This window comes from Podarcis bocagei (genome assembly GCF_964188305.1).
Source record: "Podarcis bocagei genome assembly, chromosome: 2".
NCBI classification, from domain to species: Eukaryota; Metazoa; Chordata; class Lepidosauria; order Squamata; family Lacertidae; genus Podarcis; species Podarcis bocagei.
In genome coordinates this window covers 114856726-114879403 of record NC_138126.1, presented here as the reverse complement: position 1 = coordinate 114879403, position 22678 = coordinate 114856726, and the positions used below count along the sequence as shown (strand labels likewise).

The 22678-nt window shown below is 46.2% G+C and overlaps 1 protein-coding gene and 2 long non-coding RNA genes across 3 annotated transcripts in view; 1 reads left to right on the top strand and 2 right to left on the bottom strand.

The window, feature by feature from the left end:
* The window catches only part of LOC308580279, a 139333-nt gene extending 118546 nt beyond the window's left edge, over positions 1-20787 (bottom strand). Inside the window, exon 1 of the long non-coding RNA XR_014004778.1 lies at positions 20584-20787. This is a non-coding gene — a long non-coding RNA (uncharacterized lncRNA). The remainder of the gene's footprint in view (positions 1-20583) is intronic.
* The window catches only part of TOM1L1 (target of myb1 like 1 membrane trafficking protein), a 59625-nt gene that overhangs the window by 11637 nt on the left and 25310 nt on the right, over positions 1-22678 (top strand). The window contains exons 4-5 of the mRNA XM_081181358.1: positions 16329-16478; positions 21502-21621. Coding sequence (XP_081037484.1) covers positions 16329-16478; positions 21502-21621 — 270 coding nt within the window. The remainder of the gene's footprint in view (positions 1-16328; positions 16479-21501; positions 21622-22678) is intronic.
* Positions 1-22678, bottom strand: part of LOC308580249 — a 214555-nt gene that overhangs the window by 172747 nt on the left and 19130 nt on the right. The gene's annotated exons all lie outside the window — the stretch shown is intronic.

The window sequence follows — 22678 nt, the reverse complement described above, 5'->3', positions numbered from 1 at the left end:
TTCTTCTTCTTCTTCTTCTTCGAATCATAGAGTTGGAAGAGACCACAAGGCCATCAAGGCCAAGCAGGAAACACCATCAGAGCACTCCTGACATATGGTTGTCAAGCCTCTGCTTAAAGACCTCCAAAGAAGGAGACTCCACCACACTCCTTGGCAGCAAATTCCACTGTCAAACAGCTCTTACTGTCAGGAAGTTCTTCCTAATGTTTAGGTGGAATCTTCTTTCTTGTAGTTTGAATCCATTGCTCCGTGTCCGCTTCTCTGGAGCAACAGAAAACAACCTTTCTCCCTCCTCTATGTGACATCCTTTTATATAATTGAACATGGCTATCATATCACCCCTTAACCTCCTCTTCTCCAGGCTAAACATGCCCAGCTCCCTTAGCCGTTCCTCATAAGGCATCGTTTCCAGGCCTTTGACCATTTTGGTTGCCCTCCTCTGGACACGTTCCAGTTTGTCAGTGTCCTTCTTGAACTGTGGTGCCCAGAACTGGACACAGTACTGCAGGTGAGGTCTGACCAGAGCAGAATACAGTGGCACTATTACTTCCCTTGATCTAGATGCTATACTCCTATTGATGCAGCCCAGAATTGCATTGGCTTTTTTAGCTGCCGCGTCACACTGTTGGCTCATGTCAAGTTTGTGGTCAACCAAGACTCCTAGATCCTTTTCACATGTACTGCTCTCAAGCCAGGTGTCACCCAGACACTTCTTCTTTTTCTTCTTCTTTGGCGATCACTCATAGCCAAGTAAGATTGTCTTCCATGAACACAGTCTTAACAGTGAGTCTGTAAGTGACTTTGGAGGCCAATTCTGGATCCACACATCCTTCCACAGTGGGGACATAGGTTTCCGGGCAGGAGTTGATCACGGTCAGGGTTTGCCAAGTGTGCCTTCCTCTTGGCACATTTCTCCCTTGCGTCCTGAGTTTGAGCATCTTCAAAGCCCATGACACCATTGGTAGAGGCTGTTCTCCAATTGGAGCGCTTGCAGGCCAGTGTTTCCCAGTTGTTGGTGTTTATGCTACATTTTTTTTAGATTTGCCTTGAGAGAGCATTTAAATATCCATTGCTGACCACCAGCATTACACTTTCCATTTTTAAGTTTGGAATAGAGTAGTTGCTTTGGAAGACGATAATCAGGCATCCGCAGAACATCACCAGTCCAACGAAGTTGATGTTGAAGAATTGTTGCTTCGACACTGGTGATTTTTGCTTCTTCCAGTACACTGGCATTAGTTTGCCTGTCTTCCCAAGTGATGTGTAAAATTTTTTGGAGACGTAGTTGATGGAATCTTTTGAGGAGCTGAAGATGGCGTTTATAAGTTTATAAACCAGGCACCACCACCATTCCTTCTAAGGTGTGAGGACTGCTTCATTGTAACCTGGGCAGGTGGTATTGGGTCTAGAAACATGTTTGGGACCTGAATCTCCCACACTACATGGTTGCTGGACAGGGGAAGGCGTCTCATCCATGGGCAGTCCTCATAACTCACCTCATCACCCACAGGCACCTCATAAAATGGTATTTAGCATGTTACTCAGAAAATTGCTTCTTGGTTTTCCTTTTTGAATTAACGCACTCCGGTTAAAGACTGGTTAAGAAGGGAAAGAGTAGCATCTTGTTCAGTGTTGTGTTATTCCAACAGCATTTTCCACTTTTACAAAGTGGAATATGCGATTCAGTATTCATTAGTGCAAAATAAAGTCCATTATGGCATGTGTTCTTAACCGTACACAAACACTGATGGCTTCTAGCCAGAGGTAAGGGGAGAGGTATTGAAATCACAGAATAAAGGTCACTCAATCAGAGCAAGCAAGATGCTGTCTTTTATTTTGATCGACAAACTTTGGAGTTGCATAGATCTCAGTTTGTGGTTTGCCATTCAAGAGAGGCTTTGGAAACAACAGCAAAGAGTCTTGTGGTGAAATAAAGGTTCACAAATGTATCATGGAATAAGCTTTTGAGAGAGAGAGAGAGAGAGAGAGCCTGTTTGAGCCAAGTCACAATGTGTACTTGCTTATCTGCCGTCTTGTGTTGAAGAAAAATGAGTTGTGACAGAGGCTTAATGAGAAGGGGATTAAAATGAAACAGTAGACATCGTAAATGCTATCACATGAACAATTGAGTGTCTTCCTGGTTGCCCCACCTCAAAAAGGAATGAAAGGGCAACTAAAAAAAATCAAGGATAGCATTTTTTTTCGGAAATAAGAGAATTAAACAGGGAGAAGGCTTGGTTAACTAATGTAAAAGAGAATGGAGACAGTTGGCATGGAAAGAATGAGTAGGAAACAGTATCTCCCTTTCAAAATACAACTCAGGATTATTTATTGAAGCAGTTAGAGCATTTTATGATGAGCTAAAGGATAAGCTTAGTTATACAATTGGTAGTTAACTTATGCCATCGATTGCCCCCAGGGTGTTATAAGGAAATGGCATGGGATTTCTAAAGGATTAATGGAATGTTTGGGAGAAATAGGAATACAGTCATACCTCATGTTATGTTTGCTTCATGATACGTTTTTTCAGGTTGTGTCCTGCGGCGACCCGGAAGTACTGGAAAGGGTTACTTCCGGGTTTTGCCGCTTGCGCATGCGCAAATGCATAAAATGACGTCACGCGCATGTGCAGAAGCGGCGAATTGCAACCCGCGCGTGCGCAGATGCGCCGCTGTGGGTTGTGTTCTGTTCATGTTGTGAACAGTCCTCCGGAATGGATCCTGTTTGCAACCAGAGGTACCACTGTATTGAGAGGTGTAAACTAACACTGCAACCTGTGTGTTACCAGCCACGGGCAACAAACAACAGGAGATGGCTGTCCCTGTTAGATGTTGGTTATGACTTCTTGGATGGTCAGAAGCACTTCCAGTTTAGATGGATCATTGTTCTGACCCAGAATCACATTGCTTGTGTGTATGTTGACCTCCCATTTCTGCCCAGGATCTAATCTAGGTCAGTGATGTCAAATGGTGATATGGGTTAGACTGTTTGGTGCCATAGGAAGCAGTCCATTGGTTTAAACTTACATAACGTAATATTCCCAGGGCTTGTAATAAGCAGAAATGTGTGACTCCTTTTTGTTTTTGTTTTGTTTCCAAACGTCAGCCAGTGCAAAAGTGACTTGGCAGTTCTTGTACACAGAGTTACCTTGTTGGTCACAGCGTATTATGCTGCTGCTGTGGAATTTGTGGAATTCGTTTTGCAAAAACATTATTACCATAAGCTAGGAAGTCATTAGGGCAAACAGGTGATTCACAGTGCTCTGTTACGAGTTAAGCTGCATAAATATGAATCGCCCCAAAGTTTTGGTGTTCAGGTTCTTTATCCAGAAGTGGCAGAACGTCAGAGACGGGATGAATTGAGTATGGTTCTGAATGAATACCTCTCCCCTTATTTTGAAGCCATGTTCCTATTGAACTTGAAAACATTCTGAAAGCATGTAAAGGTTTGCTAGCAAAGGTTCTGGACTGGGTCTCCTTCTAGGTTTCACAGAGCTTTTTATCCTGTTTTCCCTCTGTGTTGGTATTGTGGCTCTGAGTGATAGAGGATGTATGTTTCAGCAGAGCTCAGTTGCTTAGAGCATGGTGCTAATAACATCAAGGTCGCAGGTTCAATCCCTGTTTGGGGCAGCTGCATATTCCTGTGTTGCAGGGGGTTGACCTAAATGATCCTTAGGGCCCCTTCCAATGCTATGATTCTATGATTTAATTCAGTCTGTTGAAGTAAAAAGGTAAAGGTAAAGGACCCTGGATGGTTAAGTCCAGTCAAAGGCGACTATGGGGTGCGGCGCTCATCTCGCTTTCAGGCTGAGGGAGCCTGCGTTTGTCCACAGACAGCTTTCCGGGTCATGTGGCCAGCATGACTAAACTGCTTCTGGTGCAGCGGGACCTTCTCAGTAGTGGCACCCGCCCTGTGGAACACCCTCCCACCAGATGTCAAAGAGGAAAACAACTACAGTGGTACCTTAGGTTAAGAACTTAATTCGTTCTGGAGGTCTGTTCTTAACCTGTAACTGTTCTTAACCTGAGGTACCACTTTAGCTAATGGGGATTCCCACTGTTGCCATGCCACCACCGTGCGATTTCTGTTCTCATCCTGAAGCAAAGTTCTTAACCCGAGGTACTATTTCTGCATTAGCGGAGTCTGTAACCTCAATCGTCTGTAACCTGAAGCATCTGTAACCCGAGGTACCACTGTACCGAACTTTGAGAAGACATCTGAAGGCAGCCCTGTTTAGGGAAGCTTTTAATGTTTAATAGACTATTGCATTTTATTATTTTGTTGGAAGCCACCCAGAGTGACTGAGGAAACCCAGCCAGAAGGGCGGGGTATAAATAATAAATTATTATTATTATTATTATTATTATTATTATTATTATTATTATTATTATTAAAAATACAAAGAAAGAAGAAGAAGAAACAGGTTCAGAAAGTCTGATGCTGTGCCCTAGCCCAGAATCCACATTATCACCTAAGCTTTTGGTTGTGTGGAATATAAAAACCAATATAGGTGTAAACAGGATATGTCTGTTAGCCTTCCGGGAGAGTAGACAGTTCCCCTGTGTATTCTGTGCTTAAGGACTTTCTACAGCAGTGTTTCCCAAATGTTTTTGGGCAACGGCACACCTGTTAGCCGGAAAAAAATCTCGCGGCACACCACCATTAAAGCCCCGCCCCCGTGACGTCAGCGCGCAGCGTCACGCCGGGAGGGACGCACAGAAATGAAAGTTTTTTCCCTCCCCCTTGCCGGGGTGGGAGGAGGCAGCAGAGCGAGGGCAGCTGAGGCGGCGGCGGCAGCTGAGGCGGCGGCGGCTGCGATAGCGGGCGGAGGAGGAGCCGTCGCCGGGAGTTGCTGCTGCTGCTGTTGCTGCTGCTGCCCGGACATGCCGGCCTCCTCCTCCTCCGCTGTCTCGCGCGCCTCCCTTTTGCGCGCGCTGCCCCGCCGCTCGGCACCACCACCGCGGAGCCGCCCCGGCTCGACGCGGATCCTCGCCGCCGCCGCCGCCTCTCGCCGCCGCCTCTCGCCCGCCTCCCTCCCACGGCACACCAGCCGGTGTCTCACGGCACAGTAGTGTGCCGCGGAACACCGGTTGGGAAACACTGTTCTACAGCATAGGCTGATTGTCATGCATGCATGACTGGGATAGCTGTTTGCATATTCTGAGTTGCTTCCTGTATCTTGTTGCGCAAGGCCATTAGCAGCAGAGGTGAGCAGATAAATTAGGTTGATAGGTGACTGACTTTGGTCAGGCATCAGCTAGGTTGCCCCGGGGCTGACACCCTGGGTTGGGGAGACATCTCAAGTTGCCTGAATACTTGTTTCCAGCATCCCTCCCCCCCCCCCGCCTGCTCCTTTGCAACCCTGAGTCACACAGTATTGCATACTTTGGTTCCTTGGTGTGCGTGTTTGCCTAGCAGAAACAGCTCGGATTTCCACTTGGCATGCAGGTTTCATGTCAGATTTTTCATTTCATTTCTGTTTACCATTCCTGGGAGCTGAGCATTCTCTGTTCCAGTCGGTCGGAAAAGCTTTGATAACAGGACACCGGGCTTTGAGGTGTTTTATCTAATAATTCGTTCTGCAAACTTAAGGTTTCTCCGCCGTTCAAGGTTTTTTGTTGCTGTTGTGGGGAGAGGCGTCGTCATGCATATGTTCCGGTTGTTACAGGAGTTGCAGATAACATCCCTGACCTACTGCAAATGGATTCCGTTTGCTTATGGTAAAGAATATTGGCAGCTAACACAAAACAGCTAGAAGCATTTTCTTCTCCCACTCTGCTCCAAGCTTTTTATTTGTGGATCTGTCAAAGCCAGGAATCTGGAGGCCAGCTGAAAACAGAGGATGAAGTCTGAGGAGATACCGTATTTTTCGCTCTATAGGACACACTTTTTCCCCTCCAAAAATGAAGGGGAAATGTGTGTGCATCCTATAGAGCGAGTGCAGGCTTTCGCTGAAGCCTGAAGAGCGAGAGGGGTCGGTGCGCACCGACCCCTCTCGCTCTCCAGGCTTCAGGCAGCTCTCCGCAAGCCTTCAGAGCGCTCCGAAGGCTTGCGGATAGCAGCCTGAAGCCTGAAGCCCGGGGAGCGCAGCACCAACTCCCGCTGCGCTCCCTGGGCTTCAGGCAGCTATCCGCAAGCCTTCTGAGTGCGGCGGGAGTTCCCGCAGGGCTCTGAAGGCTTGTGGATAGCAGCCTGTTCTGGGGGCTGGGGTCGGGGGAAGCTCGGGCTTCCCCCGCCCCAGCCCCATGGCTAAAAACGAAGCCAAGACAGCGAGCGGGATCCATCCCGCTCGCTGTCTTGGCTTCTTTGCTCTTTGGGGCTGGGGGGGAAATAATTTCCCCCCTTTATTTCCCCCCCCCCTAAAATCTAGGTGCGCCCTATGGTCTTCTGCGCCCTATGGAGCGAAAAATACGGTAGTTCTGTGGTGGAGCAAAGCCCAGCAAAGGCAAACTGAGGAAGGAAAGTGCAGAGTGATTTGCCAACCAAATGTTTCAGTTCTCACCTGACCTGGAGGGGTTCCAGCCAGGCTGGGGGAAGGTTAGGCTGTAAGCCAGATGAGGGTGCCCTTGGGAGAGAAAACATAAAATGCTCAGTATTTTACAGGCCTCCCAAGCTGTCTGACGGGTTGCAGCCTCTATGCCCAGAAGTAAAGAATGGAAGTTTTATAGCCCTGTAGGGTCTGATCTGCCTTTAGGCAAGGCTGTTGGTGGTGAAACTTGATGTGAAACTGTAATCCACATCCCTTCCTACACTGCACGATGTGTGCAAGAAAAGCAGATCGGTGTCAGAATCCATGTGGAAATTCTGTTCCTGTATGAATATATAATAATGATAATTAATAATAATAATCATATTTCATTTATACGCCGCCCACCTGGCTGGGTTTCCCAAGCCACTCTGGGCTGCTTCCAAGACATAAAATCATAATAAAACATCAAACATTAATTGTAACAATCTGATCCAATGTAAAAGTCATACTAATTTTAAAATAAACAATTTATATCAAACAAAGCAACATTCAACAATCCATCAGAATCTAATAGTAAACGTTAAAATTAAACATCAGCAAATAATAATTAAATAGTTCAGCCACAATAAAGAATTACCAATCTAAAATCAATAAAAGTAACAGCAAATCACAATGCATAAAATAACACAAAAGATACAAAACCATGTAAAAGGATCAAATTGAGAAACAAAGAAGCACAACTTATAAAATATATACAGTGGAACCTTGGTTCTCGAATGCCTTGGTACTCAAACATTTCGGCTCCTGAATGCTGAAAACTTGGAAGTAAGTGTTCCTGTTTCTGAACGTTTTTCGGAAGCTGAACATCCAATGTGGCTGTCGGCTGTTGCTTCCGGGGTGCCTGCACCAATCGGAAGCCGCACCTTGGTTTTCGAACGTTTCGGAAGTTGAACGGACTTCCGGAACGGATTATGTTTGAGAACCAAGGTACCACTGCATATATATCCCTGAACTGCTCTCTTCTCTGCTGCTGCTCTCAAAGTCATAGACTGGGAAAGGCTAGTTGGGTCAAGGCAGGTGGGAAAGCCATTGCTTGATGAGGAACAGAAAGTCTCTCTCCACTGCCCAGTGGTTAAAACAATGAAAGGGTCTTCTCTGTGGTGGTTCCTGGCACCTACTGGAACCACCGTGGTCTTTTCCCTTGAAATGAAAGGCAATGTAACTGTAACAAAAATGAATACGTACAGTGGTACCTCTGGTTAAGAACTTAATTCATTCTGGAGGTCTGTTCTTAACCTGAAACTGTTCTTAACCTGAAGCACCACTTTAGCTAATGGGGCTTCCTGCTGCCGCTGTGCCACCGGACGCACGGTTTCTGTTCTCATCCTGAAGCAAAGTTCTTAACCTGAGGTAATATTTCTGGGTTAGCGGAGTCTGTAACCTGAAGCGTATATAACCTGAGGTACCACTGTCATAGTTTTAGGCAGTGTTAGAAACTCAGATATATAAGTTAGGTGCCAAATGGCGCCTTAAATCTGGGTTACGGTCGCCACAATGGAATATCTATTCACCAGGAGGTTGTTGTAGATGACCCTCAGGGTCCCTTTCAATGCCGGGGCGGAGGAAGGGGGGTGTTGTGGGGGCGGGCCGCCCCGGGTGTCACCACTGATGGGTGGTATATACCTTATATATATAACTTACCGGTATATATCGCAAAGGGAAGTCTATAGCAATTAGGTATATTTTAATCTAGTCCATTATGTAATAGGTTTATGTTACAAAACGAATATGGATTTTGAATTTGATGTTTGTAATTCTTTTTCAGTTTTGGAACAAACTTTTAAAAAAGGAAATGATATTAACTATGCACAAAGGCAGAGGTTTTTAAACTGTGGGCACCAGCCTGGCACCCAAAAATCTCCGTGTAGTTGGACCCGTGCCAGTAGCAAAATTAGCCGAGCACCTGGGGAACTCCAAACACTGGATGTATGTGAAGATAGCTTAATATGTATACATTTAGGAAACTGCTTCTTGGATGGGGTTTTACAGTTCCCAAGGTCCAGGATCTGTTTTATACAGTATAGATGCAAGAGCCAGTGGCGTAGCGTGGGGGGTGCCAGGGGTGCTGGCCGCACTGGGCACAACATTTGGGGGGGGGCGCGTTTGGCCGGCCCTCCTCGAGGAAGCAGGAACCCAACTGTCCTCGGACCTCCTCCGAAGGCTGGCGGTGGGGCGGAGAGACCTCCTCCCGCCGCCAGCCTTCGGAAGGCTGCTCCGAAGCCTGGCGGTGGGGCGGAGAGACCTTCTCCCCGTGCCAGCCTTCAGATGGCTGTCCTGAAGACTTGCGGTGGGAGCAGTGGCGTAGCGTGGGGGGTGCAGGGGGGCCTGCTGCACCTGGCGCAACATCTGGGGGGGGTGCGGAAGAGACTCAAGTGCTAAAATCCACGGGTTAGGGGGCGCAAATTACTTGCCTTGCCCTGGGTTAGGGGGCGCAAATTACTTGCCTTGCCCCGGGTGCTGAGAACCCACGCTACGCCACTGGCAAGAGCTACTCAGTCAAGAAATATCTCTTTTAGACAACGTAAGAAGGAATTGAGCTTTTAGGCCACAAGGCAGCTGCTTAATAGTTAACCTCGTTTCGTATTAATCGACTCTGGGTGTGTCAAACCTGTTTTTATGAGAAGCTCCTGGTTTCGTGTGTCGATAAAACAACCTGCCAGGTTTACAGGAGCCTTAATAGTTCCCTGGACTTTGGCCAGTGGGGTTTGTGTGACATCTGCATGGTGGAAATGCAAGAGCTAATTGAAGGGTCAGGGTACTGCTGGTCTTCACGAAGAAGATCTTCAGGAGTTCAGCATCTGCCCACACAGATCTGGTTTCAGATCAGTAGTGTTGCGACTTTCCCAAGAGAGGTTGTACAATCTCCATAATTACTGAGTAGTAGGCCCGGCAGAATTACCAGGGTTTTCTGTTGTAGGACATGGGTGGGATAGCAGATTAAGTCACCTTGTAAATCCCACAAATGCATTCCACTCTGGGGAACAGTTGCATATAAAGTGGGGCCCATAACTGCAAGTCTAGGAGTGGGGAAAACACCTTCCAGTTAGCCACACACACTACCCTATTTTTAATGAGCAGAAGTTTATAGACTCTAAGCCTGCTTCGTTTTCCCCAGATTGAAATGGATGGGGTTTAGTTTTTAACCTTTAGAAGATATCTGAAGCTTTTGAAGGTTTCATATACAGTGGAACCTCGGTTTTTGATCGTTTCGGAAGTCATACATTCCGGCTTTTGAATGCCAAAAACCCAGAGGTACCGTATTTTTTGCACTATAAGACGCACCTTTTCCCTTCCAAAAATTATGGGGAAATGTGTGTGCATCTTATGGAGCGAATGCAGGCTCCGTGGCTTCAGTGAAAGCAATGCGAAGCCTCTGAAGTGCAGCAGGAGCGCTCTCCTTCGCGTTGTTTTCGCTGAAGCCTGGAGAGCAAGAGGGATTGGTGCGCACCGATCCCTCTTGCTCTCCTGGCTTCGCTGCAGAAGCGCTGTGCAGCTTTCCCTCTCTGCGCAGCGCCCCTTCAGCGAAGCAGGAGGAGAAATGGAAGGGGCTCCGTTTCTCCTGCCGCTTCGCTGAAGGGGCGCTGCGCAGAGAGGGAGTGATTTTTTTTTCTTGTTCTCCCCCTCTAAAACCAGGTGCGTCCTATGGTTGGGTGTGTCCTATAGAGCGAAAAATACAGTAACTGCTTCGGTTTTTGAATGATTTTCGGAAGCTGAATATGCCACTTGGCTGCCATTTTGAGTTTTTGGTTTTCTAAGTTTTCGGAAGTCAAAGGGTCTTCCCAGATGGATTATGTTCGAAAACCAAGGTTCCACTGTATTAGTATGTTTCTATATATGTTGGAAGCCACCCAGAGTGGTTGGGTCAATGCAGTCAGATGGGCAGGGTACAAAATATTATTATTATTATTATTATTATTATTATTATTATTATTATTATTATTATTATTTTGCTTGATTTGTTAAGCTTAGCCCTACTCTTGGTCCATTAGGCAGGAATGGGATGGGTCATATGATTGAAACCTTGTTCTCTCTCTTCTTTATATGTGTTTGTGTTCATTTAAAAACTCCCCGCACATCAGCTCTGTATATTGTCTTTTTTGTATGCTGGACCTCCTGTATTTTCTGTGGAATACTAATTAGAAAAGGGGATGGCACAGTACAGTTGGCCCATAGAACAGCATATCCCTAGGAAGCTGTAGAATTGACTCCTTTGGTGAAAGCTGTAAACAGACCTCAGGGTTCAGAGTCTACCAGAGTTGTGCAGATCCTTTTCGCTCCTGCCTTAGTGCAGATTGTTACACCATGGTAGCCCAGGAGGCTGCTTGTAGCATCTGCAAATCTTGATGGTGCAACCTTAATTTCCTTTTGCAATTTGACCTGCGGGCAAAATGCTCTTTGCTGAATGTTTGCCGTGTTTCCCAAGGTTTCAGCAACTGGGTTGCACATTTATAGACTCTGCTTCCTTCCCATAAGCTCCATCCCTCTAAACCCCTTTCTTGCCTGGGGCACAAAAACTGCACCCTTTTTTAAAGAACTGTTCAAGGTGTTGCTGAAAGAACCTTTATGGTGCTAAAGAAAATTGGGGTTTATTATTATTAATTTTTTAAGACTGGTGGTAGCAACCCAGCAAACAAGTGCTGTAACTTTGGAATAAATGACTCAGTTTGCTATTCGGCCATCGGTGGCAGGAGTGGGGGCCGGGACTAGTGGGCCTCCACCAGACGTTCTTGGATTCGAACTCACAACACCAGTGACCATTGGCCATGATGGCAGTTGAATCTCACATTGACGCTGGTCTTCTGCTGCATCTGGCAACATCAAACTAGCTTAAGGGGGTGCACAGCAGTCTGTGTGGCACACACAGCTTTGACTGCTCCCCTCCCCTCAGTATTTGCCACCCGAGGCACCTGCCCCATCCTACCTCGTGGTAGAGTCACCCCTGCTCTGGGGACCTTTTCTTCACAAAGCCATTCGGTGTGTAGGACAGTACAGTTACTCGAATGTGTAATTCACATTATACCTGAAGGAGCGTCTCCATCCCCATCGTTCAGCCTGGACACTGAAGTCCAGCTCCAAGGGCCTTCTGACGGTTCCCTCACTGCGAGAAGTGAGGTTACAGGGAACCAGGCAGAGGGCCTTCTCGGTAGTGGTGCCTGCCCTGTGAAATGCCCTCCCATCAGATGTCAAGGAAATAAACAACTACCTGACTTTTAGAAGACATCTGAAGGCAGCCCTGTTTAGGGAAGCTTTTAATGTGTGATGTTTCATTGTATTTTTAATATTCTGTTGGGAGCCGCTCAGAGTGGTTGGGGAAACCCAGCCAGTTGGGTGAGGTAAAATTAATTAATTAATTAATGCCATGCTTTCATCCTCACATCAAAATGTTCTGTCAGAAGACCAGGTTTATGGTGCTGGTGTGACCTTCTCTGAGGAACTAGCTCTTCATCCATGTCCCACGGCAGCCTCCATACACACTTGAGAATAACTTCTTGTTTATTGTACATCGGAGGATGATGATTGCTGAGAGCCTTCTGATCCCTGTTCAAAATTAGCCAGGCGCCAGGTGCATTGTGCAAGTAGATAAATAGGTACCGTTCCAGCGGAAAGGTAAACGGTGTTTCCGTGCGCTGCTCTGTTTTGCCAGAAGCGGCTTAGTCATGCTGGCCACATAACCGGCTCCCTCGGCCAATAAAGCGAGATGAGCGCCGCAACCCCAGAGTTGGCCACGACTGGACCTAATGGTCAGGGGTCCCTTTACCTTTTTATCAACTACTTGAGACCAAGTGGAGGTGCCTGAGTGTCAGGATGGTGCCTGACATCTCCACCATCTGGGGATCATTGAATCTTGACTGTTTTCACACACTAATACCACATCCTGTAGAATTCTGTTCTATTTTATCTGCACAATCAAAATGAATTTCAGGAACCAAATTGCTTTTTTTCCTGTGCAGCCTGAGCAGGAGCAGTTATAGTTAATTGTTTTGGTTATATATAATGTTATATAACGTTATAGTTAATTGTTGTTGGGCTATAGTGCTGTTATCCTTGTCATGCCGGTTGGGGCTGAGGAGACCTGTGGTCCAACAACTGGAGGTCTTTACATAGAAATGAGCTGTCGGATAATTATGCTTGTGGGGTCCCCACATTTTGGATCCACCGTGCAGCTTTCTCTGCACGACAGGCATACCAATCTTGGCTTTAAAAATGCAAACGAGTGTAGTTAGCTTTCAGTAGGCTTCTTCCACAGCATGCTACTGATCTGCTCACCCCTTACAAAAGAGCTTCCACTCCAGGAAGAAGGCCTCTGCCGTTAGGCAGCCAGCCAGCTTCTTAAAAACGTCGTTGAATGTGCCCAATGAACGTTTACATTTTCCTTGAATTTAACAGTGGCTCCAACTTGGTTGAAGACCTAATTGCAGTCCTGTTCTGCAATCAAAATAATTGTTTCTGTTGGAAGCAACTTTCACCAGTCAGTTCACAAATGGGGGACACGGACACACACACACACACACACACACACACACACACACACACAACTCCATTCAGATGCTTTGCCTAGTTGATATACCTCATTGAAATCAATGACAGGGTTGCACTGATCTAATTGAGTTCAAGATCTGGCCCATTAACTGCATTAGCTCTCCTCAAAATCATAGCTTAGCTGTTTAGCCCTCGCTTGTCTAGGGAAAAGGCACTAATCGGAGTTTTGTTCTTAATTCCTTCGCATAATTTAAATAAGACTGTCTTAAGTGCGCAAGATCTCTTTGAAGCGCTCTCTGCAGGCAATGGGGTGAGCTGATTAACATGTCTTTCATGCACTCTGGTTTTTAAAAGGCCCCATTCAAGCCAAGGCTTTTTGGCAGATGTGGGTTGCTTGGCTTCTCAAATGGCAGTATACCCTGCTCCCCATTCCCCCCTCTTTTTTTTAAAAAAAGTGGAAGTTCTGTATCCTGTGAGTGGTGTTTTCTCCTGACATCCTTGCACATTTCTTCTCCCGAGAGCCTGCGTACACTGAGGGAAAGCTGCTTTTTATAACAGGTGTAAAAATGCTGTTTTCAGTTAAGCCTAAGTTAACTTAGGTTAACTTAGTTAGCAGTTAACTTAGAAGAGAAGACTCCCTGGAAAAGACCCTGATGCTGGGAAAGATGGAGGGCACAAGGACAAGGAGATGACAGAGGACGAGATGGTTGGACAATGTTCTTGGAGCTACCAGCATGAGTTTGACCAAACTGTGGGAGGCAGTGGAAGACAGGAGTGCCTGGTGTGCTCTGGTCCATGGGGTCACGAAGAGTCGGACACGACTAAACAACAACAAAAATAGTTTTTAAAATTCTGTTTTCAGCTAAGCCTAAGTGGTTGGTTTGTGCCCAATGCTCCTATAGCTCAAGCTTTTCCTTTGAAATATTTATTGGCACTTCACTGTAGATGTAGATCACTTTCTTCATGTTTATGTTTGTCCTAGCTTTGTAATATTGTAATATTGGTACTAGTTTTGGGCAACTGCCATAACTGAATAATCGAAATGATCATTATTTAGCTAGGCTGCTAAATTTGACAGCTCTCAGGCCCCTTGCACCACACTGTATATTTAAAGCCACATCCAACCACATTGAACAGTAATGGCTACGCCCTGAGAATCCTGGGGGAATAATCTTTGTTAAGGGTACTGAGGGTTGTTAGGAGACCCCCTATTCCCCTCACACAGTGTTAGAAACTCAGATGTATAAGCTAGGCGCCAAATGGCTCCTAAACCAGGGTTACAGTCGCCAAAACGGAATGCCTAGTTGCCATTTTGGGGCCAGATGGCTCAAAAGTTGTATTTTTCAATACGGATTTTTGGTTCCTGAAATTATTCCCCCCCCCATTATATTTTATTAAATTTCAACATTTTTAACATACACAATAAAAACGTAATTACTTCTTTTTTCTTTTTGGGGTAGACTTCCCATCCCATTTTCTTGTCGTTTTTCCCATTCTGCTGCACCCTTTTTTAGTTCCTGAAATTCATTCTGATAAAATACGGTTTTTGGAAAAAGGAAGTGCAGCCTCTTTGAATTCGCATATGTAAAACCTTCTGTGGTTTTGCATATGAGGACATAATAACAATCATTTGTCCCTTAGCAGGTCTTAAAATTATATAAATACAAGCTCGGTTGAACAGCAACACAAGACATATTACATCTGTGTCATGATCTATTTAACAGAAATAAAGCCAAAATGGAGAACAGGAGGTGTTGCTAGTTTTTGAAAACAGACAAAATCCAAGGATCCACAGGCGTGCACCTCCAGATGGTAGGGGCATCAGGCGCCATGCTGGTGCCTAGGCATCTTCACTTGGTCACAAGTGGCTGATAGCCAGGTGCAAAATGCACCTGGCACCTGGCAAATTGTGAATGCTGCCCTCACAGAACTACAATTCCCAGAATTCCCTGGGAAAGGGGATTGGCTGTTAAAGCACCCTGGGTACTGTAAGTCTGTGACAGGACTAGGGTGTCTGCTCTCTCAGCACCCTTAATGAAAGGACAGCTCCTATGAGTCTTCGGGGAGAGTCATTATCATTGAAAGTGGTGTGAAACAGCTTTAAATGTACCAGGATGAGAGTGTTCAGAGGCCTGATGTGTAATAATAATAATAATAATAATAATAATAATAATAATAATAATAATATATTATTATTATTATTATTATTATTATTATTATTATTATTATTATTATTATTATTATTATTATTATTATTTATACCCCGCCCATCTGGATGGGTTTCCCCAGCCACTCTGGACATTTCCCAACATAATATTAATAATAATTATTTAAAAGCGATAAATCATCAAACATTAAAAACTTCCCTAAACAGGGCCGCCTTCAGATGTCTTCTAACATCAGATAGTTTTTTATCTCCTTGACATCTGATGGGCGGGCGTTCCACAGGGCAGGCGCCACTACCAAGAAGGCCCTCTGCCTGGTTCCCTGTAGCCTCACTTCTCGCAGTGAGGGAACCGCCAGAAGGCCCTCAGAGCTGGACCTTAGCTTCCGGGCTGAATGATGGGGATGGAGCCGCTCCTTCTGTTATACTGGGCCGAGGCCGTTTAAGGCTTTAAAGGTCAGCACCAACACTTGGAATTGTGCTTGGAAATGTGTTGTTGTTGTTGTTGTTGTTGTTGTTTAGTCATTTAGTCGTGTCCGACTCTTCGTGACCCCATGGACCAAAGCACGCCAGGCACTCCTGTCTTCCACTGCCTCCCGCAATTTGGTCAAACTCATGCTGGTAACTTCGAGAACACTATCCAACCATCTCGTCCTCTGTCGTCCCCTTCTCCTTGTGCCCTCCATCTTTCCCAACATCAGGGTCTTTTCCAGGGAGCCTTCTCTTCTCATGAGGAGGCCAAAGTATTGGAGCCTCAGCTTCATGATCTGTCCTTCCAGTGAGCACTCAGGGCTAATTTCCTTAAGAATGGATGTGTTTGATCTTCTTGCAGTCCATGGGACTCTCAAGAGTCTCCTCCAGCACCATAATTCAAAAGCATCAGTTCTTCGGCGATCAGCCTTCTTTATGGCCCAGCTCTCACTTCCATACATCACTACTGGGAAAACCATGGCTTTAACTCGGAAACGCACTGGGAGCCAATGTAGGTCTTTCAGGACAGGTGTTATATGATCTCAGCAGCCACCCGCTGACACCAGTCTAGCTGCCCCTTTCTGGAGTAGTTGTAGTTTCCTGGTCACCTTCAAAGATAGCCTCACGTAGAGCGCATTGCAGTAATGGTCATGATGGGAAGAATCTCTCTCTTTCTCTTTGCAGCTCCTTGACATGTGCATGCAGAACTGTGGCCCGAGCTTCCAGGCTCTGGTTGTGAGAAGGGATTTCTGCAAAGACAGACTCGTGAAGCTGCTGAATCCAAGGTTCAACCTCCCTGTTGATATGCAGGAGAAAATCCTGACCTTTATCATGGTAAGTGCTTCTTTTCTGTCTCCCATTTTTCCAGTGTTGCCAGGGTAGTAAATGGTTCGTGAGAGCTGTACTGTGAAGCGAAGTCTCTGCTACTTCGCCTTCCTTTTTATCTTAAGCCATGGTTGGAAAGCAGCAAAGCTATAGGGAGAGTAAGAGTAAGTTGGGCAAGAAGATAGCTGGCTATCGGCCTTGCTTTTAAGCCATTCCTTTGTTGTCCTGTCAAATTCCTTGGCTGCTGCTATTGAGAAAAAGGAGGGCTTTTGCATAGTGTTAGCTCTGTTCTCAGTGTCTCTATTAAAAAAGCAAACAAAAGAATTGCCATCCTGCCAGTCAACCAACAAAAAGTTGAGTGTCTTTGCTTTGTGTGGGTGGGAAAGCGAGAGTTTGTTTACACCACCAGTTAGCTTGAAATCACAAACCGGTGAACTCGTTTCTGCCCTTGACTTGATCAGCTTCAAACCTGTTTGCATTGTGTAGCGGGGCAGCCAGCCTGGATTCCCTCCCAGGGATTTCTTGTTTGGTTGCATCATTCACAAAAGAGAATTTTTCCTTTTCCTTTTTTTATAATGAGTTTTATTCAATTTTGAAAACTTAAAACACTAACTTCAAATTCAATACAGTGGTACCTTGGTTCTCAAACTTAATCCATTCCGGAAGTCCGTTCCAAAACCAAAGCGTTCCAAAACCAAGGCATGCTTTCCCATAGAAAGTAATGCAGAATGGATTAATCCAGCTCAGCCATCCCTGGGGAAATCGGAGACCTCTGCTTTTGTCTCAAAATGAGCCACCTTCTAAACAATAGCGAGGTTATTAGTTCTGGTGGGTGATCCATGGGTGATCGAATATAGTCAACAATGATGCCTTATTCAGTAAGCAACTGTTATTTTGGAATGAATCATGTAAGGGAGCAACCTCTTGCGTGTCGAGGCCACCCAGGACACCCCCAAATAACGACACAGTTCACACAACATTTTTGTTTGGGTTTTTCGCATAATTCTGGAAACAACGTTATTGAATTACAGTATGTGAGTGGTTGCTTAGGCATTGGTTAGCGACTATCTGTTCCCACATAGAGGTAGGAACAGAACTGACAACCGCAAGCCTGCGGAAGTCAGTAAGGGTAAACATTTTTGGGGAAAGAATAGAGCTGGGTGCCAGGCTCTCACCTCTCCCCAAATGCTCCCAGGGGCTCTTGCATGGCCCTAGCCTCTTCCCAGGGGTTCGGACAAGAGCATGGCGAGCCCCTGGATTCCTTTACCAGAATACCCTTGCAGCAGTAGCATTGGAGAGGCAGACATCCAACCACATCTCCTCCACAAACCAAAATTAATTAATGCCTAATCGCAACCTTAGGGGCGCAGGTGGCGCTGTGGGTTAAACCACAGAGCCTAGGACTTGCCGATCAGAAGGTTGGTGGTTTGAATCCCCGCGACGGGGTGAGCTCCTGTTGCTCAGTCCCTGCTCCTGCCAACCTAGCAGTTCAAAAGCACTCAAAGTGCAAGTAGATAAATAGGTACCGCTCCGGTGGGAAGGTAAATGGTGTTTCCATGCGCTGCTCTGGTTCGCCAGAAGCGGCTTAGTCATGCTGGCCACATGACCCGGAAGCTGTAAGCTGGCTCCCTCGGCCAATAAAGCGAGATGAGCGCCGCAACCCCATAGTTGGCCACGACTGGACTTAATGGTCAGGGGTCCCTTTACCTTTACCAACCGCAACCTTACAAGTTGTGACCATTTGCTACAAAGTAGGCAAAAAAGGCTGATCGCCGAAGAATTGATGCTTTTGAATTATGGTGCTGGAGGAGACTCTTGAGAGTCCCATGGACTGCAAGAAGATCAAACCTCTCCATTCTTAAGGAAATCAGTCCTGAGTGCTCACTGGAAGGACAGATCCTGAAGCTGAGGCTCCAATACTTTGGCCACCTCATGAGAAGAGAAGACTGCCTAGAAAAGATCCTGATGTTGGGAAAGATGGAGGGCACAAGGAGAAGGGGACAACAGAGGACGAGATGGTTGGACAGTGAAGCTACCAGCAGGAGTTTGACCAAACTGCGGGAGGCAGTGGAAGACAGGAGTGCCTGGCATGCTCTGGTCCATGGGGTCACGAAGAGTTGAACACGACTAAATGACTAAACAACAAGGCAAAAAAAACCCCCCAAATGGCACCAGCCAATCAGCCAAATGGTAAAAATTCCTACCAGGCCCCTGTTCCAAAGCAGACGTCCCCATGACAGGCATAGCAAGGTCAGCACGAACAAACCCTAAATATAGGGAGGGAGGGCGGGTGATCCGATGTGCGCGGCGAAAAGTGGAAGCTCAACGCTGCGCACAGGGAATAAATAGCAACCCCATCAATCAAACAATTTTGCAACATTAGATTCTCCCCAGCAACAATTGGAGGCGCTCTATCAAATTTGTGGCCATTCATACTAAACCCGCCCAGCAACAGGGGATGTCATGGTTGTCCCCACCGCAACACGTGCTCTCCATGAAGGAGCAGCAGCGTAGCGTGTGTTGTCAGCACCCGGGGCAAGGCAAGTAATTTGCGCCCCCTAACCCGGGGCAAGGCAAGTAATTTGCGTCCCCTAACCCCTAACCTGCTGCCGCTGCCAGCTTCTTCTTGCTGCTGCCTGGTCTGGTCTGGTGTGGTTCTCTCCCGCACTCAGCGCTGCGCTGGGCGGCCGCTGCACTGTCCCTACCCCAGATAGTCCCTCGCTCTCTCTCCGCACCGCACACCTGGCACCCACCCCCTCCACAGTGGGCGGCGACTCAGTGGCTTGGATCGGATTCGCACAGCCAGCACTGCAGTGAGAGAGAGTGAGTGAGCCAGGTAGGGGCAGAGAGCTGCGAGTGCGAGCGAGCGCCCCCAGATGTTGTGCCCGGTGCAGCCGGCCCCCCTGCACCCCCCACGCTACGCCACTGTGAAGGAGAACCCTGCTTTGTTCAAACAAGACCTGAGAGACACACACTCTTTAGTTTCCACCCTCCCCTAGCTGCTACGGTTTCTTGGCCTGCCATCCACCTACCCAAAGTCAAACCCGCCTGAGATCCTGTCAAACTAGACAGGCGAATGAGGAACGAGGAAGAGATATGAGAGTTGCAGAGTAGCAGAGTTGCGCTTTAATGCGTTGTGTCGCCTTTTGAAAAACACTGAGAATGGGATGAGTTGAGACAGCACCTGTGAATGGATGGAAACAGGTTGTGATATTGGGGGGGGGGGAGAGAGCTGAAAGAAATGACAGCATTTTCTTCTTTGTAGGGTTGCTGTGTGATGCATCTCTCACTGTGTATTCCTACCATTGCTATGCCAACTTTGAAACTATTTATTTCATCAGGTTTCAAACAGGGTGGATTTGATTTAAATCAATTCAATTTAAATCACTGGGGGATCGGGTGGCGCTGTGGGTAAAACCTCAGTGCCTAGGACTTGCCGATCGTATGCTCGGCGGTTCGAATCCCCGCGGCGGGGTGAGCTCCCGTCGTTCGGTCCCAGCTCCTGCCCACCTAGCAGTTCGAAAGCACCCTTAAGTGCAAGTAGATAAATAGGGACCGCTTTACAGTGGGAAGGTAAACGGCGTTTCCGTGTGCGGCGCTGGTGCTGGCTCGCAAGCTGCAGCTTCATCACGCTAGCCACGTGACCCGGAAGTGTCTTTGAACGGCGCCAGCTCACGGCCTCTAGAGTGAGATGAGCACGCAACCCCAGAGTCGGACATGACTGGCCCGTCCGGGCAGGGGTACCTTTACCTTTACCTTTTAATTTAAATCACTAGTCAACAAGACTTGATTTAAATCCCTTTTTTTGACAGAAAGGCTTATTCTTGCTGGTATAATCTTCATATTTAGGACCAGATGAAGGTTTCATTTTTGGAATAATAAATTTTCAGAGTAGTTTTTACAGTTCTATCCATAATGACTGATTTGGTTATACTATTCGAAATACAGTGGTACCTCTGGTTACGTACTTAATTCGTTCTAGAGGTCTGTTCTTAACCTGAAACTGTTTTTAACCTGAAGCACCACTCCCGCTGCTGCCGTGTGATTTCTGTTCTCATCCTGAAGCAAAGTTCTTAACCCGAGGTACTATTTCTGGGTCAGCGGAGTCTGTAACCTGAAGCATATGTAACCTAAAGCGTATGTAACCCAAGGTACCACTGTACATAGACAGATAATTATGAAATTAAGGCGAGGTTTAATAAGTTAACTGTTTATAGTTGGACAACCTTTCTGCTGTACTTTATTGGAAGGAGAAAAACAAACATGTCCTTAATAACATTTTAAACAATTTATTTAACTAAAACAATAAAATTATAGCATATGCATCCATGTTTGTTAACTGATGTGGTTAATTTTTTTTTTTAAAAAAAAACCCACTCACCTTAGACTGAGTTTTAGCACACATGAAAAACTTAAAACAAATCCTTATTCCTTGATGAAGTATAGCCTTTGGATTATAATGTAACTTAATGTAACAGAAATCGTGCTCCGGCGGCGCGGCAGCAGGAGGAGGCCCCATTAGCTAAAGTGGTGCTTCGGGTTAAGAACAGTTTCAGGTTAAGAACGGTCCTCCGGAATGAATTAAGTACTTAGGGACGCGGGTGGCACTGTGGGTTAAACCACAGAGCCTAGAACTTGCCGATCAGAAGGTTGGTGGTTCGAATCCCCGCCACGGGGTGAGCTCCCGTTGCTCGGTCCCAGCTCCTGCCGACCTAGCAGTTCGAAAGCACATCAAAGTGCAAGTAGATAAATAGGTACTGCTTTGGCGGGAAGGTAAACGGCGTTTCCGTGCGCTGCTCCGGTTCGCCAGAAGCGGCTTAGTCATGCTGGCCACATGACCTGGAAGCTGTACGCCGGCTCCCTCGGCCAATAAAGTGAGATGAGCGCCGCAACCCCAGAGTCGGTCACGACTGGACCTAATGGTCAGGGGTCCCTTTACCTTTACCACTGTATTGGCAGTTGTGGGGGTATGTGTGTATGTGTGGAAACCTTAATTCTGTTTCAGCAGCTTTTCTCTTTCCTTTTAAAAAAGACTTGGGCCCGAGGATTTCAAGGAGTTGTGGATGTCAGCGATGTCAAGGAGGTGTACTTGGAGCTGCTTAAGAAAGGAGTCGAGTTTCCATCCTTGGGAAGCAACAATGGGACCAAGAAGGTAGGAATGCTCTCCCCGATTGGAAACAGGATATTATCCTTGCAAAATCTGCATGTGTGGCAGAGTTGTGCCGGTTAATTAAAAAACAATAATGCACATTGGACAGAGTGATTTCCATGCTTAGGAAACCAGTCATACGTTTCTGCCTTGGAGCATTTAAAAATCCGAGAGTGGGAGGAATTGTTTTTTTGAAACAGGAAATGTCGAGGTTGAGGTGCTTAAAACTGCCCACGAGATCCAGAATCCCAGTTTCATCTCTCTGGGTTAATGCAAATGTAGGCATCCGGATTGCCTTCCGGGCTTTGTAAATTTCCGCCAAAATAAAAACAAATCTCGACACGTGCAGGCAAAGCACAAGGCATTTTTGGAAGGTAGGATAGAAAGGAGGGAAGAGTGTAAAATTGGTTATAAAGCAAATTATGGACTTAAAAAAAGAAAGTAAGGAGCCTTTTACTTTAAAATGAGGCTGCATTTTAATGTTTTAATGTTGTAGTTCAATCTTGTTTTTTAAGTTGTATTTCAATCAACTTTTTATTATTGGTTGTTAGCTGCCCTGAGTCTTGGCTGGGGAGGGTGGGGTATAAATAAAAGTTGTTGTTGTTGTTGTTGTTGTTGTTGTTGTTGTTGTTGTTGTTGTTGTTGTTGTTGTTATCCAGGCTTCATGGTGACTGGGAAATAACCTCACAGTTTCACCTGATTAACTTAGGCACAGAATAGAATGCAGAATAATATTTATTTGCCAAGTGTAGTACTAATTTCTCATTTTAAGTATTGTAGAGTATGGAGTTATGTGGGCCCCTGAGCCAAGGCAGCCCTGTATAGGGAAGTGGGGTTTTTTTTTAATGTTTAATGTTTCGTTATGTTTTTATATATGTTGGAAGCCACTCAGGCAGCAGCCCAGCTGCCCAGCCTAATAAAATAGGAGGAGGAGTAATAAGAATTCTTGCTGTTGTTAAATAGGGCATCCCTGTTTTCATTGGAGGGTATGAAACAATATAACGGGTTTATGGTTCCCCAAACAACAACACCCTAATATCTTATTGCATTGTGTATCCAC